The sequence below is a fragment of the Hemicordylus capensis genome, chromosome 2 (assembly GCF_027244095.1).
Source record: "Hemicordylus capensis ecotype Gifberg chromosome 2, rHemCap1.1.pri, whole genome shotgun sequence".
In the NCBI taxonomy this organism is placed as follows: Eukaryota; Metazoa; Chordata; class Lepidosauria; order Squamata; family Cordylidae; genus Hemicordylus; species Hemicordylus capensis.
In genome coordinates, this window is record NC_069658.1 from 342,452,788 (window position 1) to 342,475,213 (window position 22,426).

General features: G+C 44.0%; 1 protein-coding gene and 1 long non-coding RNA gene across 3 annotated transcripts in view; one reads left to right on the plus strand and one right to left on the minus strand.

The window, feature by feature from the left end:
* PDGFRB (platelet derived growth factor receptor beta) overlaps positions 1 to 22,426 on the plus strand; it is a 145,186-nt gene that overhangs the window by 108,513 nt on the left and 14,247 nt on the right. For both annotated transcript variants that reach the window (XM_053303784.1, XM_053303785.1), the window contains exons 11-21: positions 2,839 to 2,933; positions 4,251 to 4,383; positions 5,939 to 6,043; positions 6,644 to 6,754; positions 9,835 to 9,988; positions 10,815 to 10,984; positions 11,199 to 11,308; positions 14,051 to 14,173; positions 20,600 to 20,711; positions 21,527 to 21,626; positions 21,734 to 21,839. In XM_053303784.1, the coding sequence (XP_053159759.1) occupies positions 2,839 to 2,933; positions 4,251 to 4,383; positions 5,939 to 6,043; positions 6,644 to 6,754; positions 9,835 to 9,988; positions 10,815 to 10,984; positions 11,199 to 11,308; positions 14,051 to 14,173; positions 20,600 to 20,711; positions 21,527 to 21,626; positions 21,734 to 21,839 (1,319 nt within the window). The remainder of the gene's footprint in view (positions 1 to 2,838; positions 2,934 to 4,250; positions 4,384 to 5,938; positions 6,044 to 6,643; positions 6,755 to 9,834; positions 9,989 to 10,814; positions 10,985 to 11,198; positions 11,309 to 14,050; positions 14,174 to 20,599; positions 20,712 to 21,526; positions 21,627 to 21,733; positions 21,840 to 22,426) is intronic.
* On the minus strand, positions 3,573 to 14,508 carry LOC128348142 (uncharacterized). Its single transcript, XR_008317947.1, has 2 exons — positions 14,376 to 14,508; positions 3,573 to 4,379 (listed from the first exon to the last, which is right to left on the minus strand). It is a non-coding gene; the product is annotated as an uncharacterized LOC128348142 (long non-coding RNA).

Below are 22,426 nucleotides of genomic sequence, written 5' to 3' on the forward strand. Positions count from 1 at the left end.
ATTTTATTTATATCTATGTAAACTGCTTTGGGAACTTTGGTTGAAAAGCGCTATATAAATATTTTTTGTTGTTGTTGCTACACCCTGTGCAAACAGGTTTTGTCCCTGGTCGGCAGGGTGCTGATAACATCCAAGTTGTTATGAATTGCAGCTTCAGAGCAAGGGTCCTCTCTGTGATACATTCTATCACTGGATGTAGAGAAGGCCTTTGACAAAGATGACAGCTTTGGCTGCCAGAGAAAACGCATTCTGGGAAATAGAAAAACCGAACAAGTTGAACAACACTGGGAAAGCTTTTGTTTAAACTCTTCTCTTACTTAAATACAGAACAGTGATACCTGGGACTTGTGGTTGGTTCAGGCTTCTGTGGTAGTGGTATTTTGTTTTGTTCAGTTGGGTTTTTTTGGTGTGTGTTTTTCCTTTCTCCCCCTGTGTTTGTGTGTTGTGTGTGTGTGTGTTTTATTTTTGTTTTCCTTTCCTTTTCTTTATCTGTGCTAAGGATCAGAGGTGGGTTTATGGGGTATTGTTGATGCTATTTTGATTGTGTAATCTTATTTAAACTTTAGTAAATCTTAATACAAAAAGCCCCCAAACCCTAGCAACCTAGTAAACCATAGAGAGTGCTAGAATCTGAACTGGGATTTGAAAAGAACCTGCAATGTTCTGAAGACACTGGAAAAGGGAATTAAAGTTCTGAGGCAACTGGGGGTGATGCTTGAGGGATGCTTGAGGGAACTGTTGAATTACTGAATAACTTAAGAACTGACTATGAGTTGTTACTAATATTCATTAATGAAACACTAAGGTCATTCAAATGGCCAAAACTTACCCAGTCTGGGAGGGCTGGGGAGAAGGCAGGAGCCTTCCCACAGAGTAGTCATATGCCCACAGGATCAGCGCTTGAGTGCTCCAGGAGAGGCAAGGGGCCTGGGGGAAAGCAAGATGCAGCCTTCTGCATCCCACAGTGCACCACTCCCACTCTTGCCACCCAGCTCTATGGATACTCAGGCTACATGCAGCCCAAGCGTTCACATGACCAGGGGGCAGGGTAGAAGGGTGCACTTGCATCCTTCTACCTCACTATTGACCCGGGTACAAGACTCAAGCTATCCCACTGCAGAGCAGAATTGCCAGAACCTAAGGGGTATACTTGTGGGTCAAATGGGCCGTAAGCCAGAATTTGGCTTTTTAAAAGCCAAATCTGGCCACCTAGCTGCAGAGAGCTGTAATTGGGAATGTTCCTGGTGCTGCACACGACCAGCCCTACCTGGGAAGTTGTGAAAGTCCAGGTAGGGCTGGTCATGTGAACGACCTTACCATCTCACTGTACAGTGGTTTTGATAACCTACTCACAAGGCGCCTCCTCTATGTCTCTGGAATATGGTTATTACCAAAAGAGCAAAAAAACCCCAACCCTTCCAGATATTATATTAGTGCATTGGTGGAGGCAGAGAGGAGTACTTAACCACCATACACCTATAAAAAGATCTAAAAGAGTCCACACATATACAGTTGCACTTGTGGAGGCTTTGCGGAATCAGGACCCCTGTAAAAGCTGAGGTTCTGCTCATATGGAGAAGTCCTGTACATACATGGGGCTCTATTTAGACGTCGTTATGCATGGAATTTGGGCACATGTGATCCTGCTTCCCCCCCCCCCCCGCCACCCCATTCTATGCATTCATCTAACATCTAAATGAGACTACAGAATCTTAGTCTTATTGAGCAAGATGCAATTAATCCAATCTGATTGCTTTCTTTCAAAAATCCAAGTCTAGTTTTCACACATAGAACATTTTTTCTTGCTGCTTTCTACACATTTAGTATAGCAAAAGGATGGTGACCAATCAAACAAGATCAAAAGAAAAGGAGGAAGAGGTGCAAATGAAGGGATACTAAATTCCATGTTTGTACTGGTTACATGGAATGCTCCTCCAGCCATTGTTGCATGAAATCAGGCATTTATCTGTGTGCCAAGAGAGCAAGAGAGAGAGGGCAGAAGAGGTTCATGATAGACCTTAGGGATGTGCGAGCTGGATGTTAGCCTGGTTTGGCTTGAATCTGGACCAAATTCGAGCCACCACGGGCGGCTTGGACTTGGGTTTGATCGAGCCTGTCCAATTCTGGTGTAGCCTGTAGCCAGCTCGGGGGAGCAGAGTAAAGGGGAATCTGGCTAGGATTCCCCTTTACAAGTAAAGAGGATCTCCTAGCCAGCATAGCATAGTGTTGGACTAGGACTGGGAAGACCCAAGTTCAAATCCCCATCAAACCATGAAACTCACTGGGTGACTCTGGGCTAGTCATGTATCTCTCAACCTAACCTACCTCACAGGGTTGTTGTGAGGATAAAAGTAAGCAGTTACATCACTCTGAGCTCCTCGAAGAAAGAGTGGGATATAAATGTAATTAATTAATTAATTAATCAATCAATTAATTAAAAAGACTTTCCTTTTAAAACTTTAAAGCAGCGGGGACTAAATGCTTATTTTTTTACCTTTTAAATGAAGCCCCAGGAGGAGGCAGTGGTAAGGGCTCCTCCAACCGCCCCGCCGCCCTCCCAACTGATAGTCCTGTGGTCTGGTTCAAACTCGGACCACCCGATATGGGCCAGCTCGATGCGAGCAGGCTCGCACATCCCTGATAGACCTTCTGACACTGCCTTCTACTGCTACTGGTGTTTGTGTATATTGTCCTATGAAATGATTTTTATGATACTGTAAGCTCCATATAACTGAAATGCAACTTAAGCCTCTAAATAAATATTCTGCAAGATCCCATTCAACTTTCACATGGACTAATGTGAAAGCCTAACTATTCTGCTTGTGTTTACTGTTTCAGATTTGCCTTTTAAAATGATCATCACTGCAGTCATCCTGGGCTTGTTGGTGCTCGTGTTTTTTTTCCTGGTGATCCTCATTGTTGTGTTGCGAAAGGTAAGAACAAGCCTGTCTCCCTTCTGTGCCTCAAGGCCAAACGACATACTACATTAAGGCCATCGTTAGGCTTAAAACTGGAGGAGTCTCTTTCTCCACAAAAAGCAACTGGAGGTGGGGGCGCTGCAAACTGAAACCCTTGTGTAATGGGAAAGTGGGCTAACTCCCCCCCTCCCCAATGTTTTACCCTTGAAGTGGATAGTTGCTGGAAATAGCCACTTTGAGGCCAAGTAGCCATTTTGGAGGGGAAATTTGTTTTGCCAAGGAGGAATGTTCCATAGTTCCAGACTGTACTGGAGGTTCCCTACAGCTGCTGTTTGCAGCAAAAGAGAGACTTCCACTTTTAAGCTTATCTCTCAATCACAGCCTTAATCTAATGTGTAATTTGAGCCTCAGTGAAAGATCTGTAGAGACTGTCCATGAGTTCCCTACTCTTAAGCCAATCGAGGGACTGCTGAACTCCTGTCAGTAGCTTGGCTGAGCAAACAAGAAGCTTCACTCTTCCACTTCTGCTTGTTAGATTGGAAACCACAGGGCAAGAATAAGGGTTGATAGAGTGAAGCTCAGCTTACTCTGGACTGTCAACATGCCAGGCAAAGGACACTGGGTCTGTCAAATAAAGTTGGAATACAAATCGGGCATGATTTATATAAAATTCATTGATGCAGAAAAGTCCCCAGTTCTGGGACATCAACTCCTAGCTAATACAAAACTAATGTTAAAAGCTATTTGGACTAATCTGAAAACATCCAAGATCTTTTCCAGAATCTAAAATAATTTCCTCCACCCACCCTTAGCAAATTTGCCTCATAAATAAATAAATAAGTTAGCAAAAAGGTGAGGCTTGTGGGGCAAAAAAAAAGAAGAAGAAGAAGAAGCAGGGGTGGTGGTGGTGGGGAAAGAAAGAACATTTTCCAAAAGTGGCAAAGTATCCTATTTTGATAGTGTGAAATCTTTCATAGGAAGTTTAACTGCTTTCAAATTTCTGCTCCTCTGGTGGATTGGAGTGGGGGATGTCACAGTCCAGAACTACTATGCTCACTCAAGCCCTACTGGTTGCAGTGGGACAATAAAGGCACATCATTGTTCAGTGGGTCGTAATTGCTCTGTCTTCAAGTTGGTTAGCCCTCCTTCCTAGGGAGGCAGCAAACATCCTTTTGGAGAGAGACCTTGATATGGAGGATGTGGGGTGGGTGGGCAGGAGATGCCTTTTGCTGACCATGTGGAGAACACGTCCCAGATTTCTCCCATCCTGTAGCCATGCTGCAACAGGCACAGCACAGCCCTTCTTTAACATCTTCTTTTCTCCCTGTCCAGAAGCCTCGCTATGAAATCCGCTGGAAGGTGATTGAGTCTGTCAGCTCTGATGGACATGAATATATCTATGTGGACCCCATGCAGCTGCCTTATGACTCCAGCTGGGAGCTTGCCCGGGATAAGCTTGTCCTAGGTAAGAAGGAAGAGACCAAGGGGCAGGGTTAGCATGTCAGTGGCTGGCGCCATTAAGCATCCGAAGGGTACATACTCTTTTTTAAAAACACATTCATGAATTTATAATATTGAAACATACAACATCATATAGTACATCTTTTCTCTATTGGGAGGCCATATGTCTTGCTGTAGCTGCTACTGCTACTTCCAATGCTGGAAGGGTGTGGGAGAAAGCATTACTGTAAAATCTAGAGAAGCTATCTGTTTCACTTTTGTCCACACAGGAAAATACTGAGTTTAGCACAAACCCATAGAGCAGTGCTAAACTCAGCCTTCATGTGGTCAGTACACCACTAGGGGGAACTAGAATGATGTATTGCAGCACTGACCCAGCATCATTAATACACAAGTTGCTCCTGTCTTAGGGTCAGGCTAGACATGGGCCCTCTTCCAACATTAAAAAAGAGGAATGCTATATCCGTGTGCCCTGAGAGTGCACATGGAAGCCCTTCCCTGGGGCTGACACATTCAAAATCCTCACCCCCATGCTCTTTGCACTTACTGTTACAGTTTGTCTGAAGAGGCAAGTGCTATAAATGTGATGGCAGTTGTTTGAAGGCTGTGGCATTTCTCAGATTTTGCCGCAAAGCTAGTCAGTGGCAGCAGAGGTGTGCACTTACCTTGCATTGGGGGGGGGAGGAAAAAGGGAAAGAAGAGGTGTGCCCCAGTGGTCTGACATGAGGAAAATGAACACCATGGTTCTGGGATAAGGAAGGGTGGAGGCAGCAGGTGGCAAGGAGCCCATGGAGTGGTGTCTGTGGTGACAGGGGGTGTGCTTGCTATCACTGTGCCCCTGAATCTTGACACCTGAGCCTGAGGCAACTGCCTTGCCCTGCCTCATGGAAGGGCCACCCCTACTGTTGAGTCAGTGTAGGGAGGCAAGCCTCCCTCCTTTGGCCTCTGGGATATCAGAAGACCTCTAGGTCCCCCAGGGGGAAGGGAACAGAGGGCACACCATCCAGGCGACTGCCTTTGCTTACCTACTAAGAGAAGACTTTTCAAGCAGAAGAGCACCTGGCCCTTCCCTGCTTTGGCTTCTGGGAAGTAGTTAAAATTGTATTTTTAAAATGTTGTAAGCCTCTTTTAGAACCTGATGTTTGAAACGGGATATAAATCTAACAAACCAACAAACAAAAACACAAATAACACCTGAGTGCCGAAGAATTAGCTGCTGTGGAATCTGCAATTAGCTCCCCACCTAGTGGTCACATGTAGAATGCATGCAGCGTTGTTTGGAAGAGACTATCAAGATTTATGCCATGACTAGCCCAGTGCTTATCAGCTGAAAACCTGCTCTTGCCAAGACAACATAACTCCTAGCTCTAATCATTCCTCCAGTGGAAGAGCTCATGCAGTTCAGTCTTTTCAGTAAGAAAAATGAACATATTCCATATAGCTGCTCTGTGGGTTCCTCCCATTAGTATTTACAGCGGGGAAGCTGGTAGGCCTTAAAGTAAATGGTAATTTCTTGTGTTACTCTTGATGGAAAAAAAACATACGTATTTCTGCTACAGGACGCACATTGGGCTCCGGGGCCTTTGGACGAGTGGTGGAAGCCATAGCCCACAGCCTGAGCCACTCACAGTCCACAATGAGGGTTGCTGTGAAAATGCTTAAGTGTGAGTCTGCAGTTGCCTCTTTTCCACACTGTCCATGCACACTCAAGTATTTGTGTTGTTCTTGTACACCTCCCACTTTTCTGTTCTGTTTTGTTCCTTACCATTTATTTTCACCACTCTTCTTGCTATCGGTTCCGTTATTATTGGCTGCTGGATCACAGAGTGTATGTAAAGCATGCTAATTAAGCAAAACGTTTTCACCAAGCAAAAATGTACAGTCAGCCACAGTAACCTTCAGTCACTTTCTAAATCCAGTGCTGTGAGGAATTAGTTACGGTTAATTACTTAGGCCTTGTGTGTTAAATATGATGTTACATCCCACAGTGTGGGATTCTGCCAGGTAATACTGTTTTTCATTGGTGCCATGTGGAGTCAGTGCTATCTGAATCGGCCCTTAGTGTAGACTCTGGAGGGGGTTCCTCCATCTCTGAACTGGTGTTCTGAAACTGTTTCTTCCCATTAGTCCCCCACTCATAGTTATGAAGCTTCCTAAGGTGAGACAAGGTCCTCCAAGAACCATATGTGCAGGCCACCCCCTTCCTTTTGTACTTTAGAAAGTTCTTGTTCTGTATTTCATTGTCTGATCAATCCGTGTTGCAGCTACTGCCAGAAGCAGTGAAAAGCAAGCGCTGATGTCAGAACTGAAGATCATGAGCCACCTTGGGCCTCACTTAAACATTGTCAACTTGCTTGGAGCCTGCACCAAAGGAGGTACCAGCTTCATCTCAGTATCTACCTATCCCCTCTTGCTGCACATCCAACCCTAAAGATAAAAAATAAGCCCTGCATAGAATTTAGCTTCACTAGGTCTTGTCTTAGCCTCAGTTACCAAGCTTTTCTTTTGGGAGGAAGAGAGAGGAGCTATCCACACGACTGGGCAGGCAGGGGAGTGGGTGGGCGGGGTGGGGAGGCTGCACGAAGCTTACCTCCCCCACCCCGCAGATGATCCATTATCATTGCTGGGAGCACAAAGCTCATTCCCAGGAAATCCTCTGCTGTGCTTGATCAACAAGTGTGTGGATCAAGGGGATCTAGTTGACATAGTATACCTGGACTTCCAAAAAGCTTTCGACAAAGTTCCTCATCAAAGACTCCTGAGGAAACTTAGCAGTCATGGGATAAGGGAACAAGTACATATGTGGACTGCTAACTGCTTGAAAGACAAGAAACAGAGGGTAGGTATAAATGGAGAGTTTTAACAATGGAGAAGTGGGGTCCCCCAGGGATCTGTACTGGGACCAGTGCTTTTTAATTTATTCATAAATGATCTAGAAGTAGGGGTAAGCAGTGAGGTGGCCAGATTTGCAGATGATACCAAACTCTTCCGGGTAGTGAAATCCAAAACAGATTGTGAGGAGCTCCAAAAGGATCTCTCCAAACTGGATGAGGGGGCGACAAAATGGCAAATGCAGTACAATGTTGGCAAGTGTAAGGTAATGCACATTGGAAACAAAAAACCCAACTTCAAGTATATGGTGATGGGATCTGAGCTGTCAGTGACTGACCAGGAGAGGGATCTTGGAGTCGTGGTGGACAGCTCGTTGAAAGTGTCGACTCAATTTGCAGCATCAGTAAAAAGGCCGATTCCATGCTAGAGATCATTAGGAAGGGGACTGAAAATAAAACAGCTAATATTATAATGCCCTTATACAAAACTATGGTTTGGTTTATACCATAGTTTATACCTTATATAAAACTATATTCCACACCTGGAATAGTGTGTACAATTCTGGTCACCACATCTTAAAAAGGACATTGTAGAACTGGAAAAGGTGCAGAAGAGGGCAACCAAGATGATCAGGGGCCTAGAGCACCTTTCTTATAAGGCAAGGCTAAAACACCTGGGGCTTTTTAGTTTAGAAAAAAGATGACTATGGGGAGACATGATAGAGGTCTATAAAATCATGCATGGTGTGGAGAAAGTGGATAGAGAGAAATTCTTCTCCCTCTCACATAACACTAGAACCAGGGCTCATCCCATGAAATTGATTGCCAGGAAATCTAGGACCAAAAAACGGAAGTACTTTTTCACACAACACATAATCAACTTGTGGAATTCTCTGCCATGGTGACAGCCAACAACCTGGATGGCTTTAAGAGGGGTTTGGATAACTTCATGGAGGAGAGGTCTATCAACGGCTACTAGTCGGAGGGCTATAGGTCACCTCCAGCCTCAAAGGCTGGATGCCTCGGAGTACCAGTTGTGGGGGAGTTACAGCAGGAAATAGGGCATACCCTCAACTCCTGCCTGTGGCTTGCAGCAGCATCTGGTGGGCCACTGTGTGAAACAGGATGCTGGATGAGATAGTTTTTGGGGGGCCTGATCCAGCAGGGCTGTTCTTATGTTCTTATGTGCTAGGCAGTATGGAGCTCCAGAGGCTGGGATGATGCGTCCCAGCCTCCAGGTATCCCACAATGCGCTTTTAATCAGCTTTTTATCAGGAGTGCTTTTTATCAGCTTCGTCTAATACGTCAACTACGTCCATTTCTGGAGACAAATGACCTTAAAACAGAAGTACATTTGCTGGTGCCCTCCAGGCTTGACTACTGTAATGCACTCTACTTGGGGCTAAAATTGGTACAGAATGCGGCAGCCAGATTGGTTTCCAGGACAACACGAAGGAACCACATGAAACCGATTTTAAAAGAACTGCATTGGCTGCTGATATGTTTCCGGGTGAAATATGAAGCGTTGGTTATCACCTATAAAGCCCTTAATGGCTTGGGTCCAGGGTTTTTAAGAGAGTACCTTTTTTTTGTCATGAACCCTGCTCCTGTTACGATCTTCTGGAGAGGTCCAGTTATGGTTGCCGCTGGCACATCTGGTGGCAACCCAGGACCGGGCTTTCTCTGTGGCTGCCCCAGGGCTTTGGAAAATGCTCCCCGCTGAAATAAGAGCATCCTCTTCTCAGATTGTTTTCAGGAAGACCCTCAAGTCATACCTTTTCTTTTTCTAATTTTTTAAATTAGAATTAATTTTAATGATTTTTTTCAATAACTCTCATGCTATTGTTTTTATTGTGTTTTGTGGATTTTAATCTGACTTTTATATTGTGTTTAAATTTTGTAAACCACCTATAGATGTATATATCAGTCGGTATAAAAATTAGATAGATAAATAGCTAGATAGATAGACAGATAGATGCACCGAGCATGGTACACTGAGGGATTTACCCAGGAGATGGGTGCTCTAGTCACCCATCTCTGTGACTGCACGGGCTAAACAAATCCTGAAGAGACACATGATCCCAGAGCCTGGGCTAACGGCACCTTTGCACCGTGAACCTAGGCTAAAAGCTGGGCTTAACAGGCAGGCTAGGTGGCGCTGCCCTGCTGGGATTGGGCCCGATCCTGATAGTTCTCATGTGCAGCCTAATCTGGGCTGGGTTTCCCTAGCCTGGGTTATGCTGCCCATGAGAACAGCCTTAGAGAGCAGGAGCTGGGGACTTCCACGCATTGTGCTTCATCAATTAAATATACTACTGTTCTGCATGTGGTGGTTTCCTGAGGGGAAGGACAACCTGCCAACTTCCTATCACTGTCCAAATCTCCATGATGCAGAACTAATGTAGCCTAACCTCCTCCCTGACATGCCACTGTTCCCTATATGTGGGGGTTTTATTTGTTTGGAGAAGCATTCAGTCATGCAAACCCCCAACCTTCCGTCTGAAGTGACACAGCCCACACACAAGTCCATCACTTCACTGAAGCCATAGTGACATTGCCTTGAGCCATAGGCAAGGAAACCCATGATCAGACTCAACTGACTGAGCCAACCTTCCCCTCTGCAGGCCCTATCTACATCATTACGGAGTACTGTCGCTATGGAGACTTGGTGGACTACCTGCACAGGAACAAGCATACCTTCCTGCAGTGCTATAGTGAGAAAGCCAAGGAAGACGCAGAGGTCTATGGGAATACCCCTAATGAAGACAGGGTGCAGAGGTGTCTATGAATTAATATTCTCTTCTTATTTTTGTACATGTTGCTGTTAATACATCACAATATGCAGACTCATTGCCTTTTTGGTTCACTGAAACAGAAACTTGGGGATTATTTTTTCTGTATAAACATGGTAATCTGAGGGCAAATTCAGCACAAAGCTGGACTCTCTCCCACCTCCTGTTTGTGTTTTTGTGTTTTTGGCTTAGTAATTTTTAGTTCTACATCGCTAAGGCTAACTCTAGATTCAGTTGTTTGTCCTTGATCTAAGAAGATTCTCTAAGAGGTCAGTCAGTTCTCTGGAGGTTTGAAAATTTGAAGTTAAATTTGCATATTTATATAGGTATATACAAATGCTGTTGCATGCTCTTGAATCACCAAAAACATGCAAAAATGTTTAGTGTAAATCAGACATTTATGCACAGCTACATACAGACATACAGCTATTTTGATTAAAAAAACTGACCATATATGTGTTCCAAATGTATATCATCTCCCCATGTTCTTAGATCTGTGCACACAACTGCAGTTCAAGCAGGTGCTTATATACAAGAGTCTCTGCTTTCACTGAATTTCTAATCTTGCTTTTCCTGATTTTTAAAATAATCTTGCTACTGTTGTACCTTTATTCTTCTGTCAGTAGATTCACCTGTATTGCATTTCCCTTTTCTTTGTCCATGCTTTGGACATTATCGATAAGCAGTGGGTGCAGTGGGGAAAGAATCACAATGAGTTGTGCTCCCTCTCTTCCCTTTGTTTATCTGAAATCACTCTTTGTCATAGTCACAGACAAGCACATGGTTTGAATAATATCTCTCCATTTTTGCAGCCATACTTCCTTATCTGTGGACAGTGACGGGGGCTATATGGATATGAGTAAAGATGAATCATTGGATTATGTTCCCATGTCAGACATGAAGGGTGAAATCAAGTATGTGGACATTGATTCCCCTAATTATGGTACCTCCACCTATGAACTGGACAGCTACTCTTCCTCAGGTAAAGGAAGCCATAGGGAGGCAGGATGGTTTATTGTCTTAAGAGCTGATATAGAGAAGTGAAGATATTGTTTATGTTGCCCTCTAGTGGCCCTCTCATCATATGCAGAAAACCTCTAGATCTCTCCTACTAAGATATCTTAGTCTTGCCAAGTCCTTTGCGGATTTGCATGTTTGAAAGCCAAATAACAAACACTGTGTTTTTCTGTGTTCAGCTTCAGAAAAGGTGACTTTGATCAACGAATCTCCCCTCCTCAGTTACACAGATCTTGTTGGCTTTAGTTTCCAAGTGGCCAATGGAATGGACTTCCTAGCTTCCAAAAACGTAAGTATATTTGTGTATTCAAAGTTATACAATATTTGTAGGGATGACTGGCTTCAAAGAAGAAGGAGATGTTTGTTTTGTGTATGTGTTTTGAAGACAGCCAGCCACGGAAATAGGTGGAGCGGGGTGGAAGACCACATCAATAAGTCTTTTATGAGCATAGGCAGGACTTCTGATTCATGTGTTGTTGAACACTAGTTTATTTCCCTTAGACATTACTGCTTCCCTTTTCCTCAGAGCAGGCAATATTTATTCAATCACCCCAGGGTGGGGGCCAGAACCATAGCATTCATAGGGGCTCTCTATCACTGCGTTAGAACAAGTTCTGAGTTCTCTGTCTAGTCAGGCAACATTCAATCCCCCTTTCAGGAAGTTTAAAGTCCTCTCATACATAATTATTGGGAAGCTGGATAGTCTTTGAGAGATGGATTATGAGATGCCATCAAAAAATGTCGCCGCCATCTCTGTTCTAGTATTCCACCACAATACTGTGCACACATGCCTCCTAACCCAGGCTAGGACAGCTCAGCCTGGGTTAGGCTGTGCATGTGAAGCACCAGGAGCAAGCCCCACTTTCAAACCTAGCTCGGCGATCACCACCAGAGTAAACAGCTTCCCAATGGACCAGTGTCATTTCTGGCATCAAGCCGGGAGGGGCAGGGGTGGAGCCATCATTGGGCAAATGAGTTCAAAGAACCCAGGCCACTACCAATCGGGCTGCAAGTGTGGCCCCATACACACCCCACGCATCTGATGTCTGATGCGGGCGTGTTACTTCGGTCCCAAACTGGGCCATGCAGCCCCGTTTGGAGCCAAAATCAGCCCGCCTTAAAGGCAGGGAGCCATTTGGAGCCAAAATCCCTGCCTTAAAGGCAGGGAGAGCCGCTCCTGGTCTCGCTGCCAATGCAGCAGGGCTGATCGATCTCCTTCCCAAATGGGGCCACATGATTATCCAGGTTTTTTTGTCCAGATTATCCAGTTTTCCATTTTTAAATTTTTAGCATGTTGTACACAAACAGTGCTTTCTGCAACAGAATTAGAAACTCACTCCCTGAGTTTCCCAGTTTATTCCAGAAAGCATTTTTTATGTAACGCTACATAAAGAGGCTTTTCTCACAAGCATTCTAGCCCAGCCTTGGGCCTCATGTGGAGTGCCAGGATCCATGCGGATCCTGGTACTCCCACACAGCCTAACCCTGCTCCCTTCAGCACTTTTTGTGCTCATCTTGGGGGAAGGTGAGTTTGAACAGCCTTTCCCCCTGCCCACCTGCCCAGTTGTATGCATGGCTTCAAAGTGTGCTTAAAACATGTATATGGTGTACTTAAAACAAAAATAAATCTTGAGTCAAGATGACACACATTCTGTGCCAAGAAAATTTAAAAAAATGTTTGTGGAAATTATGCAAAAAAATAAATAAATTCATATGTGTTGCATGGATAATTTTGGTTCTGGTAGTCATGCAAGGCGGCAAAAAACCCCACAAAACTGATCAGCTGGCCATTGCATTGCAGATACAGCTCTGGTCTTTCTCTAGCTTCTACAGTTTCACCAGGCAATGTCCATACACCTAAAACAAACTTTCTAAATGGGATGGAAACTGGCTTTAAAAAAATGAAAGAGAGCTGAGATGTTCATGATGATGAACTCCATACCCAGTCTGAATGTATTCATGTGCTGTACAGCCATTAACTACACACAGTCCTGCCTACATAGAATATCACAAAATATTGGGTTTCCCCTAGATAGTGTAAATTTTAAAGCTCAATTGGAAAATGTTGTTTGTTGCCACAAACTAATCCAATTGCCATTCACAGGGCTGATTTCAGGAGCTGTAAACCACCCAGTGGTATTTCAGTGATGTCATATTATTGATTGATGAGACAGCCTTTTAACAAAATATATTTTTTTCAGGGGCTTGGGGAAAGGAAATGTGTAAAAGTGGCAATGCCCTATGCAGACAAACTTACCACGAAGGGTTACCACAAGCAAGACCTGTGGTTATTTTCCAGAGTGTATTCCCACAAGGCATGGTTATTCTGCAACAGGGCGTAAGCAAGGCAATTGCCACAGCACTACAGTGTAAACACACTGTTGGAAAGCAGTCCTAACTAACATAAAGCTGAATATATCTTGTTTCAAAAACATTCTTGCATTGTGGACCATGCTGAGGAGAAGTAGCCTGGCACCTCTTCCCCCCTCTTTGAACAGGGCTTCATGTCCCCATAGGGGACAAATGTCCCTGGGCCCCTGAGGAAGGGGACCCCTGCCGGCTTCCTCAGGGTGACAGCTTGCTCTCTGCTTTCTCCCTCATGACTTTTGGGAGAGCAGGGGCCCTCTTCACTTCTTGTACCAGAGCCTACTCCTACCTTCCTACACCCCTGATTTGCACTTCTGGGGACTTGTTTCAACATTTGCAGGGTATAGTTTGAAACATAATGAAACCTTCCATAACTGGAGACCATACCATGACAGGAACAAAATGAATGTATGTATGTATGAATGAATGAATGAATGAATGAATGAACGAATGAACCATGGACAAGAACAGCTGTATAATATCACCTTCAAGTTTCTGCAAAGCTCTGCCCTCTGCTTGGTGCTCTCAGTAACATTCAACAAAGTTTCCTTTTGAATATTGCTTTGATCTGAAGAACCTTTCTTCAGAACCACAGTCAGACTTCTGAATAACTACCAAGTGAGCACGTAATGTATGTAGTATGTCTGTTCCCTATATCATGCAGTGCGTGCACCGGGACCTGGCCGCAAGAAATGTGCTGATCTGTGAGGGGAAGCTGGTGAAGATCTGTGACTTTGGCCTAGCTAGAGACATCATGCGAGATTCAAATTACATCTCCAAAGGCAATGTGAGTAGTGAAATCACCTGGACTCTAGATGTCCCTTTGCCTGCACAGGAAAAGGAGCCGTGCTGGAAATGGTTAGGGCTCTATGCTCAAAATTTGGGGGCAGGGCTTGTCTCCCACCCTCTACCTCTGCTACTCATCAGGGAGAGGCCAAAGCCCCACACATTTGGAATTCAAATCTAAATCTAGCCATCTTGAAACATACCTGAACATTTGTTTTAGTGGCTGAGTCTCAGTGAGCTAAGCAGCTTGAGTGCCACCATCTTAGATTCTTCTGAGCATGCTCAAAGTGGAAATTGTGCATACTTAAAGAAATATGGCACCTTCATTGTTTAATTCATGGATCTTTGATTAGGCCTAAGTCAGGTAAGGTGATCAGTAGAATGAAACCAGCTGCAATTGATGTGAAAGAGAAGTCCTCTCCTTCTTTCCAGCAACCTTGCTAGTTCCACATGAGATTACTTTAATTCGTGGTTTGTACTGGATACATACATGCTAAGTTCTAGGCAACAGTTAATTCATCATAGAGTCATGGAAAGGGATTTCTGGACGGGTCTGGTGTAAATAGTCTAATCTCCCATTCTGAAGAGTTTAAAACTAATATCTACCACACTCCTGACAGGTAGGCCCTTTCTAAAAAACTTCAGTTCCCATAGATCTGTTTGACAGTGCTCTCTACGCTGTGGTACCTGCTTCATATCAGTACATGTGGGGAAGGAGCAATACCTTGACAGACTCTCTCAGCTGGTTGGACAGTCTTCTCCATTTGCAGTCATCCACATTCCCTGTTATAATTCAGTTCAAGTACATGTAACTGGAACATGAGCATATTCTTCCTCTGCCCCCATTTCCTTCCCCTGTGTTGAGATCTAGATTGTAAGCCCCTTGAGGCAGGAACCTGACCTCTCCTTCTTCATATAGCGCCATGTATATGGGTGACTGTATATAAATAATAGTCACTGCATGATGAGGTGGCAAACAGCCTACTTCATCTTTGAGCTTCTCGGGAAACTGATCTCTTCATCACTGAAAGCAACAGCAAATGTCCTCTGTGTAGCGCCAGAGCTTTCAATGACCCAAGGTGCCTTCACCCTAACTTGGTAATTCACAATGACTTATGTGTTTCCTCTGTTCTCTCTAAATTCAATGAGTCATCTGAAATATCCTAGACAAGAGGACTCCTTGCATCCTAACTGCCTCATGCTGGCCACATCAAGTTTGGTTCCCAAGCTTCTGATCTTTGCCATGGTCAATGTCTGACCTAAGACAATCTTCCAATCTCAGGATGAAGTCACGAGAGCCCTTATTCCTGAGCATAGGCGTAACTATAGGGGGGCAGGGGGGCACGTGCCCCGGGCGCCACTTGGCAGGGGGCACCAAAAAGTGCCCCCGCCAATCTGCAGCAAAAAATTTATTTATTTATTTATTTATTTTTGCAGAGCAGTCCCCCTCCCCCGGTCCCGGCGCGTGCCCCCCCCATTGGCATTGCTCATCCAGCACTGGGCGCCACGGTGTCTTTGTAGTCCAAGTCTCTGACTCTCACTCCCCGGCGCGCCCCGCCGCCCCACCACCAGTCACGCATGCGTCGAGAGGAGGACACGCACCAGAGCAAACCTCCTGAACAACTCCCTCTTCTGAACAACTTCCTGAACGCCCGAACCAGTTCCCCTTTTTGCTCATTCAAGTCCTTCCTCCCCTATAATCTAACCACGTTTTAACTGAAAAGGTTCAGGGAGGGGGAGATGGGGGGATGTGGAACCTTGGGTTCCACATCCCCCCATCTCTCCCTTCCTGGACTTCTTCACTATGTAATGCAAGCTAATTTAATTATATGTCATCATTAAAATGGATTAGCTGTTTCAGCCCATCAGGAAAGTCTAAACCTCCACCGATTTAATTAACCAGACTGAAAATCAGATGAACAGAGAATTTTTTAATGAAAGGTGGTATATAAATTTAACAATAAGTAAAACTATCATTAGGAGCAATTAGCGATTACTTAAACATTGGTGCTGCCAAGCAATTTGTAAATAAAACTTGAAGCCCTTTGAAAATAAGCTGGAATTAATTGTAGGTTGGGCAGGGCGTGAAAGTATATACTTCTAAACATTTATTGTTAAATTTATATACCACCTTTCATTAAAAACAACCCCAAAGTGGTTTGGTTTTAGTCATGGATTTTAATTTTAATTGCTCTTTTTGTCAATGTGATGAAGATTAGTTAAATCTGAGTGGTCTTAGGCAACCAATGTTGCATCTGAAATGCCATTTCATTTTTTATTGTCATAAATACTCTCCAACCAATTTAAATAGCAAAGGTGTATATTATTGCTTTATTCAATTGCAGGGAATCTCAAAAAAGCAGGATTTGCAACTAAGGCAGTGCATATCTTCTCTAAAATGGCCCTTTTATAGTTTTTCTAACTTTGAAATCGTAACATAAAACAAAGCATAAATGCATAAATGCTTCCCCCTCCATTTGAAACCTTTTCTGGTGTAAATAGTGCGCGGTTTTGGAAAAGGGGAGTCTTTCTTTAACAGCGGGAGAATAAGGAGTCTTTAGCGCTATCACCCTAGTCCCTCGAATTACTTTGGAGTCCTTGGTTTTCGTTTTGTTAAAATACAGTCACTCACAAGGGAAAGTCAGGAACAGAACCAGGGCGTGAGGGAGGGGCATCATAATCATAATAATCATCATTGCATCATAATTCTGATGTTTGAGATACAAGCCAACTTCACAGGGTTGTTGTGAGGAAAAACCTAAGTATAATGTAATATGTATCATCATTGCATCATAATTCTGATGTTTGAGATACAAGCCAACTTCACAGGGTTGTTGTGAGGAAAAACCTAAGTATGTCGTGCATTTTGAAATTTTTGGTAATTTTTGTAATTTTTTTAATTTTTAAAATAAAAGTTTTCTGAAACATGTGTGTCAGTCAGATGTATGTTGGGGGGGGCGGGGGGGACATGGCGGGGGGGCGCAATTTCAGTGCTTGCCCCGGGCGCCGTTTTCCCTAGTTACGCCTCTGTTCCTGAGAGTAAACAAACAGGTACACATGGTGGCTGAGGATGATGGGAATCATAGTCCAACCACACTTCCAGGGACCCAAGTTTGAGAACCTCTGCACTAGAACCACCATCGCATTTACAGATCAGCAACTCTGCTTTCCCCTGATTTATATGGTAGCTTTTCAGATAGTTGTGTACTGCTGTCATGTCTTCAGATATCATTTTACCCAAATAAAAATCCCATTATACATGAGATACATTTGTGATACACAAATCCTAAAAAGCCCCGTGTTCATTTTTTTCCCCTTGACCCAGTTGTATAAATGCACAGGTTGAGGCTTTCAGAAGCTAAAATTATTTAACCAAGATACCACTATGAGTCATTATGCAGGGCTGGGAACAGAACCCACACTTCTTGACTCTGAGTCTCCTTCGCCTCTGTCGCTGCCTCTTGCCAGTAAATAGGAAATGAAACCTTGGCCCTTCACAGTCCTTCCTGGTGATTATTCTTAATTCTGGTTGCGCAAATAAGCCCATGTACAGCTCAGGGAGGCATGACAGAATAGCAGCATGCAAACAACTAAAGATAGAGAGGAAACCAGAAGCAACCTAGATTTGTATGTCACAAACAAGTTTGGGATAGGTTTATTTATTTAAAATATTTATATCCCACTGATCCAGTACAAATCCCTCTTGGGATGGCTCACAACAATAACTACAATCAAGTAACAAAGTTTTTTTGAAAAATAAATAGGCAGCAAAGCAGCAGAAAGCATATGGTTGAAACCTGAAATCCCAGTTAAAACCAAGTTTAAAATCCAAATATCACAGGTACAATTAGCAGATTTGGAAGTATCTTTACAGAGGAGGGTATTTATATCCTTTAAAAAATCTATTAGAGAAGGAGCCCAGTGAAGCCCTTCTGCAAGGGCATTCCAGAGCAGAGGGGCCACATCCAAAAAGGCCTAGACCCCTTGATCTGGCCAACTGAATCTGAGTCAGTAGCAAGACCAAGAGCAGGGTTTGTGACATAAGTTGGAGGACCCTGGCAGATTCATATGGGTGAATGCAGTCAAACAGATACCCCATCCCCAAGCTTTGTGGGGCTTTAAAGGTCAGAACTAGCACTCTGAATCTAGCCTGGAAGCAAACCAGCAACCAGTGAAGCAGCCACAAGATACCGGTAGGTGCAATAGTTGTGAAGCAACTAGCTCCCACAACAGAATTTTGGATAAGCTGAAGCTTCCAAACTATATTCAAAAGCAACCCCACAAAGTGTGAATTGCAAAAATCTAGTCTGGCTGTAACCAGTGCACTGGTGACTGAGGTCAGGTTTGACTTCTTTAAGTAGGCTTGCAACTGATATTCCAGCCACCACTTAGATAATCTGTTTTGCCAACCCGGAGCATTTCTGTCTTATCTGGATTAAATTTCAGCTTGTTTGCCCCTATCCAACCCAGAACAATCTCCAAACACTAGTGCAAGATGTCCTCCATCTCCCTGCTATCTGTTTACTTAGGTAGAACTGGGTGTCATCAGTGTATGGATGACACTACAGCCCATACCCATGGTTGACCTCTCTCAGTGGTTTCATGTATATATTAAACAGCATCGGGGGCAAGACGGATCCCTGGGGTTGGCCAATGGCCATTGGTAAAACAAGCATTCCCCAGTGCCACCTTCTGTGTACAACCCTCCAGGTAGGACAGGAGCCACTATATAATGGATTGGGAAGACAAACACAGTAAACAAATGTAGAAAGAGGAATCCATCTTTCTTTATGCCTCTGTGGGATTATTCCATTTCAGACTGGGAACATTGGTAAATACTGAGTTGCAGGAAAGCTGTTTGAGGGTCTCTTTGAGGGTCAGCTTGAGGCAGTAGTAGTTGACCTTCTGATATAGCATTATTAAATTCTTCTCACCTCCTCTTACCTTTCTTATATCCATTAATCCTTGTTTCTAAAATGGTAATCCTTTCTTTATGATTAAAATTTAGAATCTCTTGTCTTCTTCTTTTTTAGTTGACCTAATAAGCAGTTTTATGTTTCACCATTTTGAGATTAACCAAACAAATACAAAATCTTTCAGGCCCATCCATCTTGATTATTTCTTGGAAGGTTTGACTGGTGCAGATCTTGATGGCTCTCTTTTTGATGGTGATTACCTGCCAGGAACAGATTGCATAATCACACTAATTCTGTATTGTCATTTTCTTGCCTCCTGGCCTCAATTCAAGATGCCAGACCAATATACCAAAAAGACCATCTCCTTCCCTAAGCCCATAGTGCAAGGCACTTTATGGGAGTGGAGGAAGCTGTAAGACCTATGAGAGTGGCCCCATTCCCCCTAATATAAATCAGTTTAGTGAGGGTATTGGAGCTGATTTTATAACTTAAGTGGGACAGTAACTCCACTTGCATTGCTTTAGATGCCACTGTCATTGTAAATCTCCACTGCAGCAGCAAACACCCATGGTAAGATAGGCTTGCTTATTTTTAGCAACTGAACTAAACTAGCTTACATCAATAGCCTGAAGGGCCATGGTTTTGATAGTTTAGGAAGTGGAACTGGCCTCTTACTTAAAGGCCCCTCTTCCAGATGAGAATTTATTTTTATTTTATTGTATTTTATTTATTTGATTTCTATACTACCCTTCCAATAATTTAATAACTTTCTCCCCTTTTAAATGGACTAGACTTCTTCCAGACTGGTAGGGAAGATGGCAGAACCAGTAAGGTCCTAGTGAAGATGCAGTTCAGTTCTAGGGATGTGCATGAACCAATGTTCATGCACTGGTTTGGCACCAAACTGGTTTGGATGAGATTTGGACAGCATCACGGGGAGGGGAGCAGTGAGCAGGATCTTTACAAAAGAGAGAGCAAGTCCTCACCACATGCAGTGCCAGCACGCACAAGGCATCTGCGCATAGTGTTGCTCACCATGCAAATGGTGCATGCGCAGATGCCATGTGTATGCTGGCGCTGTGTGTGGGTTCTCGGGATGGGTGCCACCACAGCAGGAAGCTGCATGCAGTGTCAGAGAGCAGGTAAGGACTTTCTCGCCTCTTTTTTAAAGATCTTGCTCGCTGCTCCCCTCCCTGCAGCACCAAACCAATTCAGACCTTGACCAAACTGGTTCAGCACCGAACCAGTGCATGAACCTTGGTTCGTGCACATCCCTATTCCGGTCAATACTGACAGGAATGATGTTTTGCTATCCTACTGAGCAAAGCTGAAAAGAGCAATCTGTGTTTGTAGATGGGAATCAGCTTCCCAATTGGGATACTTGGTAGTTCTCCTCATGCTTGCAAGACTAGGCTCCATTAGTAGTCATAGAGAAAGAAGTGCATTGCAGATTTCTTCACTGGAGGCTTGAAAGCATCCCTGCTGTTCCCCTCCCCCCTTCTCCTTATTAGACCTTCTTACCACTGAAATGGATGGCACCTGAGAGCATCTTCAACAACCTTTATACTACCTTGAGTGATGTGTGGTCCTTTGGGATCCTTCTCTGGGAAATATTTACTTTGGGTAAGCAACATTGGTCAGCATAATTCAGCCTACATTATTATATATCAGGCTTTCCAGAATTTCTGCGGAGAAGATGAAAACTATGTTTGTGACTCTCCATAATCTACACACCACATCACAAATATCTTCACCCAGTCCCGAGTTCTCCTTCTCTCAAACTGGGAGGGACTAATAATAGCCATTTGCCGCTTAGAGGGACCAATAATATCCACTGCTGCAGAGATGATGAGAAAGAGACTGGAATGGAGAATGGGGTCCGGGCATGACATTGGCATACAGTGAGGCTATTCACACGCACAGCAGAAACCGGGCTAAAGGAGCCCATTCTACTGTGCATGAGAACCGCAGGGAGCTGCGTGGGTCTCGGCGGCGGCATAGCAGCAGGCCCTCTTAAGTAGTCCGCCGCTTAACCAAGGTTTGGGGCACAAGTGTGCCCCAAAACCAGGCTTCACAATCATGTATCTGATTGTGTGAGTGTATCTGGACGCATTCGGGGGGAGGGGGGCTCTCAGTAATGCACACTTGTGTGGTGCATTATTGGGGCTCTGTGGGGCAGGGCACCGCACAGCAGCACTTCCCTGCACCTTACCCATGGAGCGCCTGAGCAAGGCAAGACTTGAGTGGCCTTTTGGAGAGCCACCACTCGTCTGGGTGGCCGATCTGTCTGCCCGGCAACAGTGCTGGTCTGTGGGGAGGGTCAAGCAAACCCGCTCTCCCTGCAGACCACTGAGAAGCTCTTCTCACCAATCATGAGAAGAGCTTCAATATTTCCCACTAGTTTTTGTTTTTTGCTAAATCCCCTTTTTTACTCCTAGGTGGGACTCCTTATCCTGAACTACCCATGAATGAGCAATTCTATAATGCTATCAAACATGGCTATCGGATGTCAAAGCCTACACATGCATCTGATGAAATGTGAGTGTTCACAATGTGTGTTTTGTGCTTCTCACCCTGGAAAGGTGTCCCTATTCCTCCCAATATTGCATTTCTCAAACCAATTTTTTTCTTTTACATCTCTTCAGTTATGAGATCATGCAGAAATGCTGGGAGGAGAAATTTGAAATCCGACCTTCTTTCTCTCAACTAGTGATACTCATGGGGAATCTGCTGGCAGAGAGCTATAAGAAGGTAGGTAGAATATGTTTGGGCTGAGAGGATAAAGAGGAAAGGACTGACTAGAAAAATGACCCTGAATGAAACCCAAATATAGTTTATAACTGTTGACATGTGCAATAGATGGGACATAGGGCTGAAGTCTTAATTACCTCCAGATTTATGAGATATTGTTGGGAAAGTCATGAAAAGCAGGAAGGCTGAGGGACATGACTTGAGTCTATTGCTGTAGTACTTTCTGATAGGGTTCTGGCTTCTTTGTCATTTCTTTAGACCTGGATCTAACATTCTTCTTTGGATTATGCTTTTAAGATGGGTAGGTTTGTTGTGCAATGCTTAGTGCCAGACCATGAAAATCACCTAAAACCACATGTGTGCTACTTCACACATACACACATACCATATAAAAAAAATAAAAATGCTACAGTCATAACTTGTAAACTGGGCCTTATTGTCCTATCTTGTTGGACAGATCAGAGGTGTACAACTTTCTGGAAACACACTGGAAGTGTTCAACTGCATCGCTGCAAACTTGTGGACAAAAATGTCACTTAAAGATATGAAACTTGGAATTCTCAGAATAGCCCTGTACTAATACACGT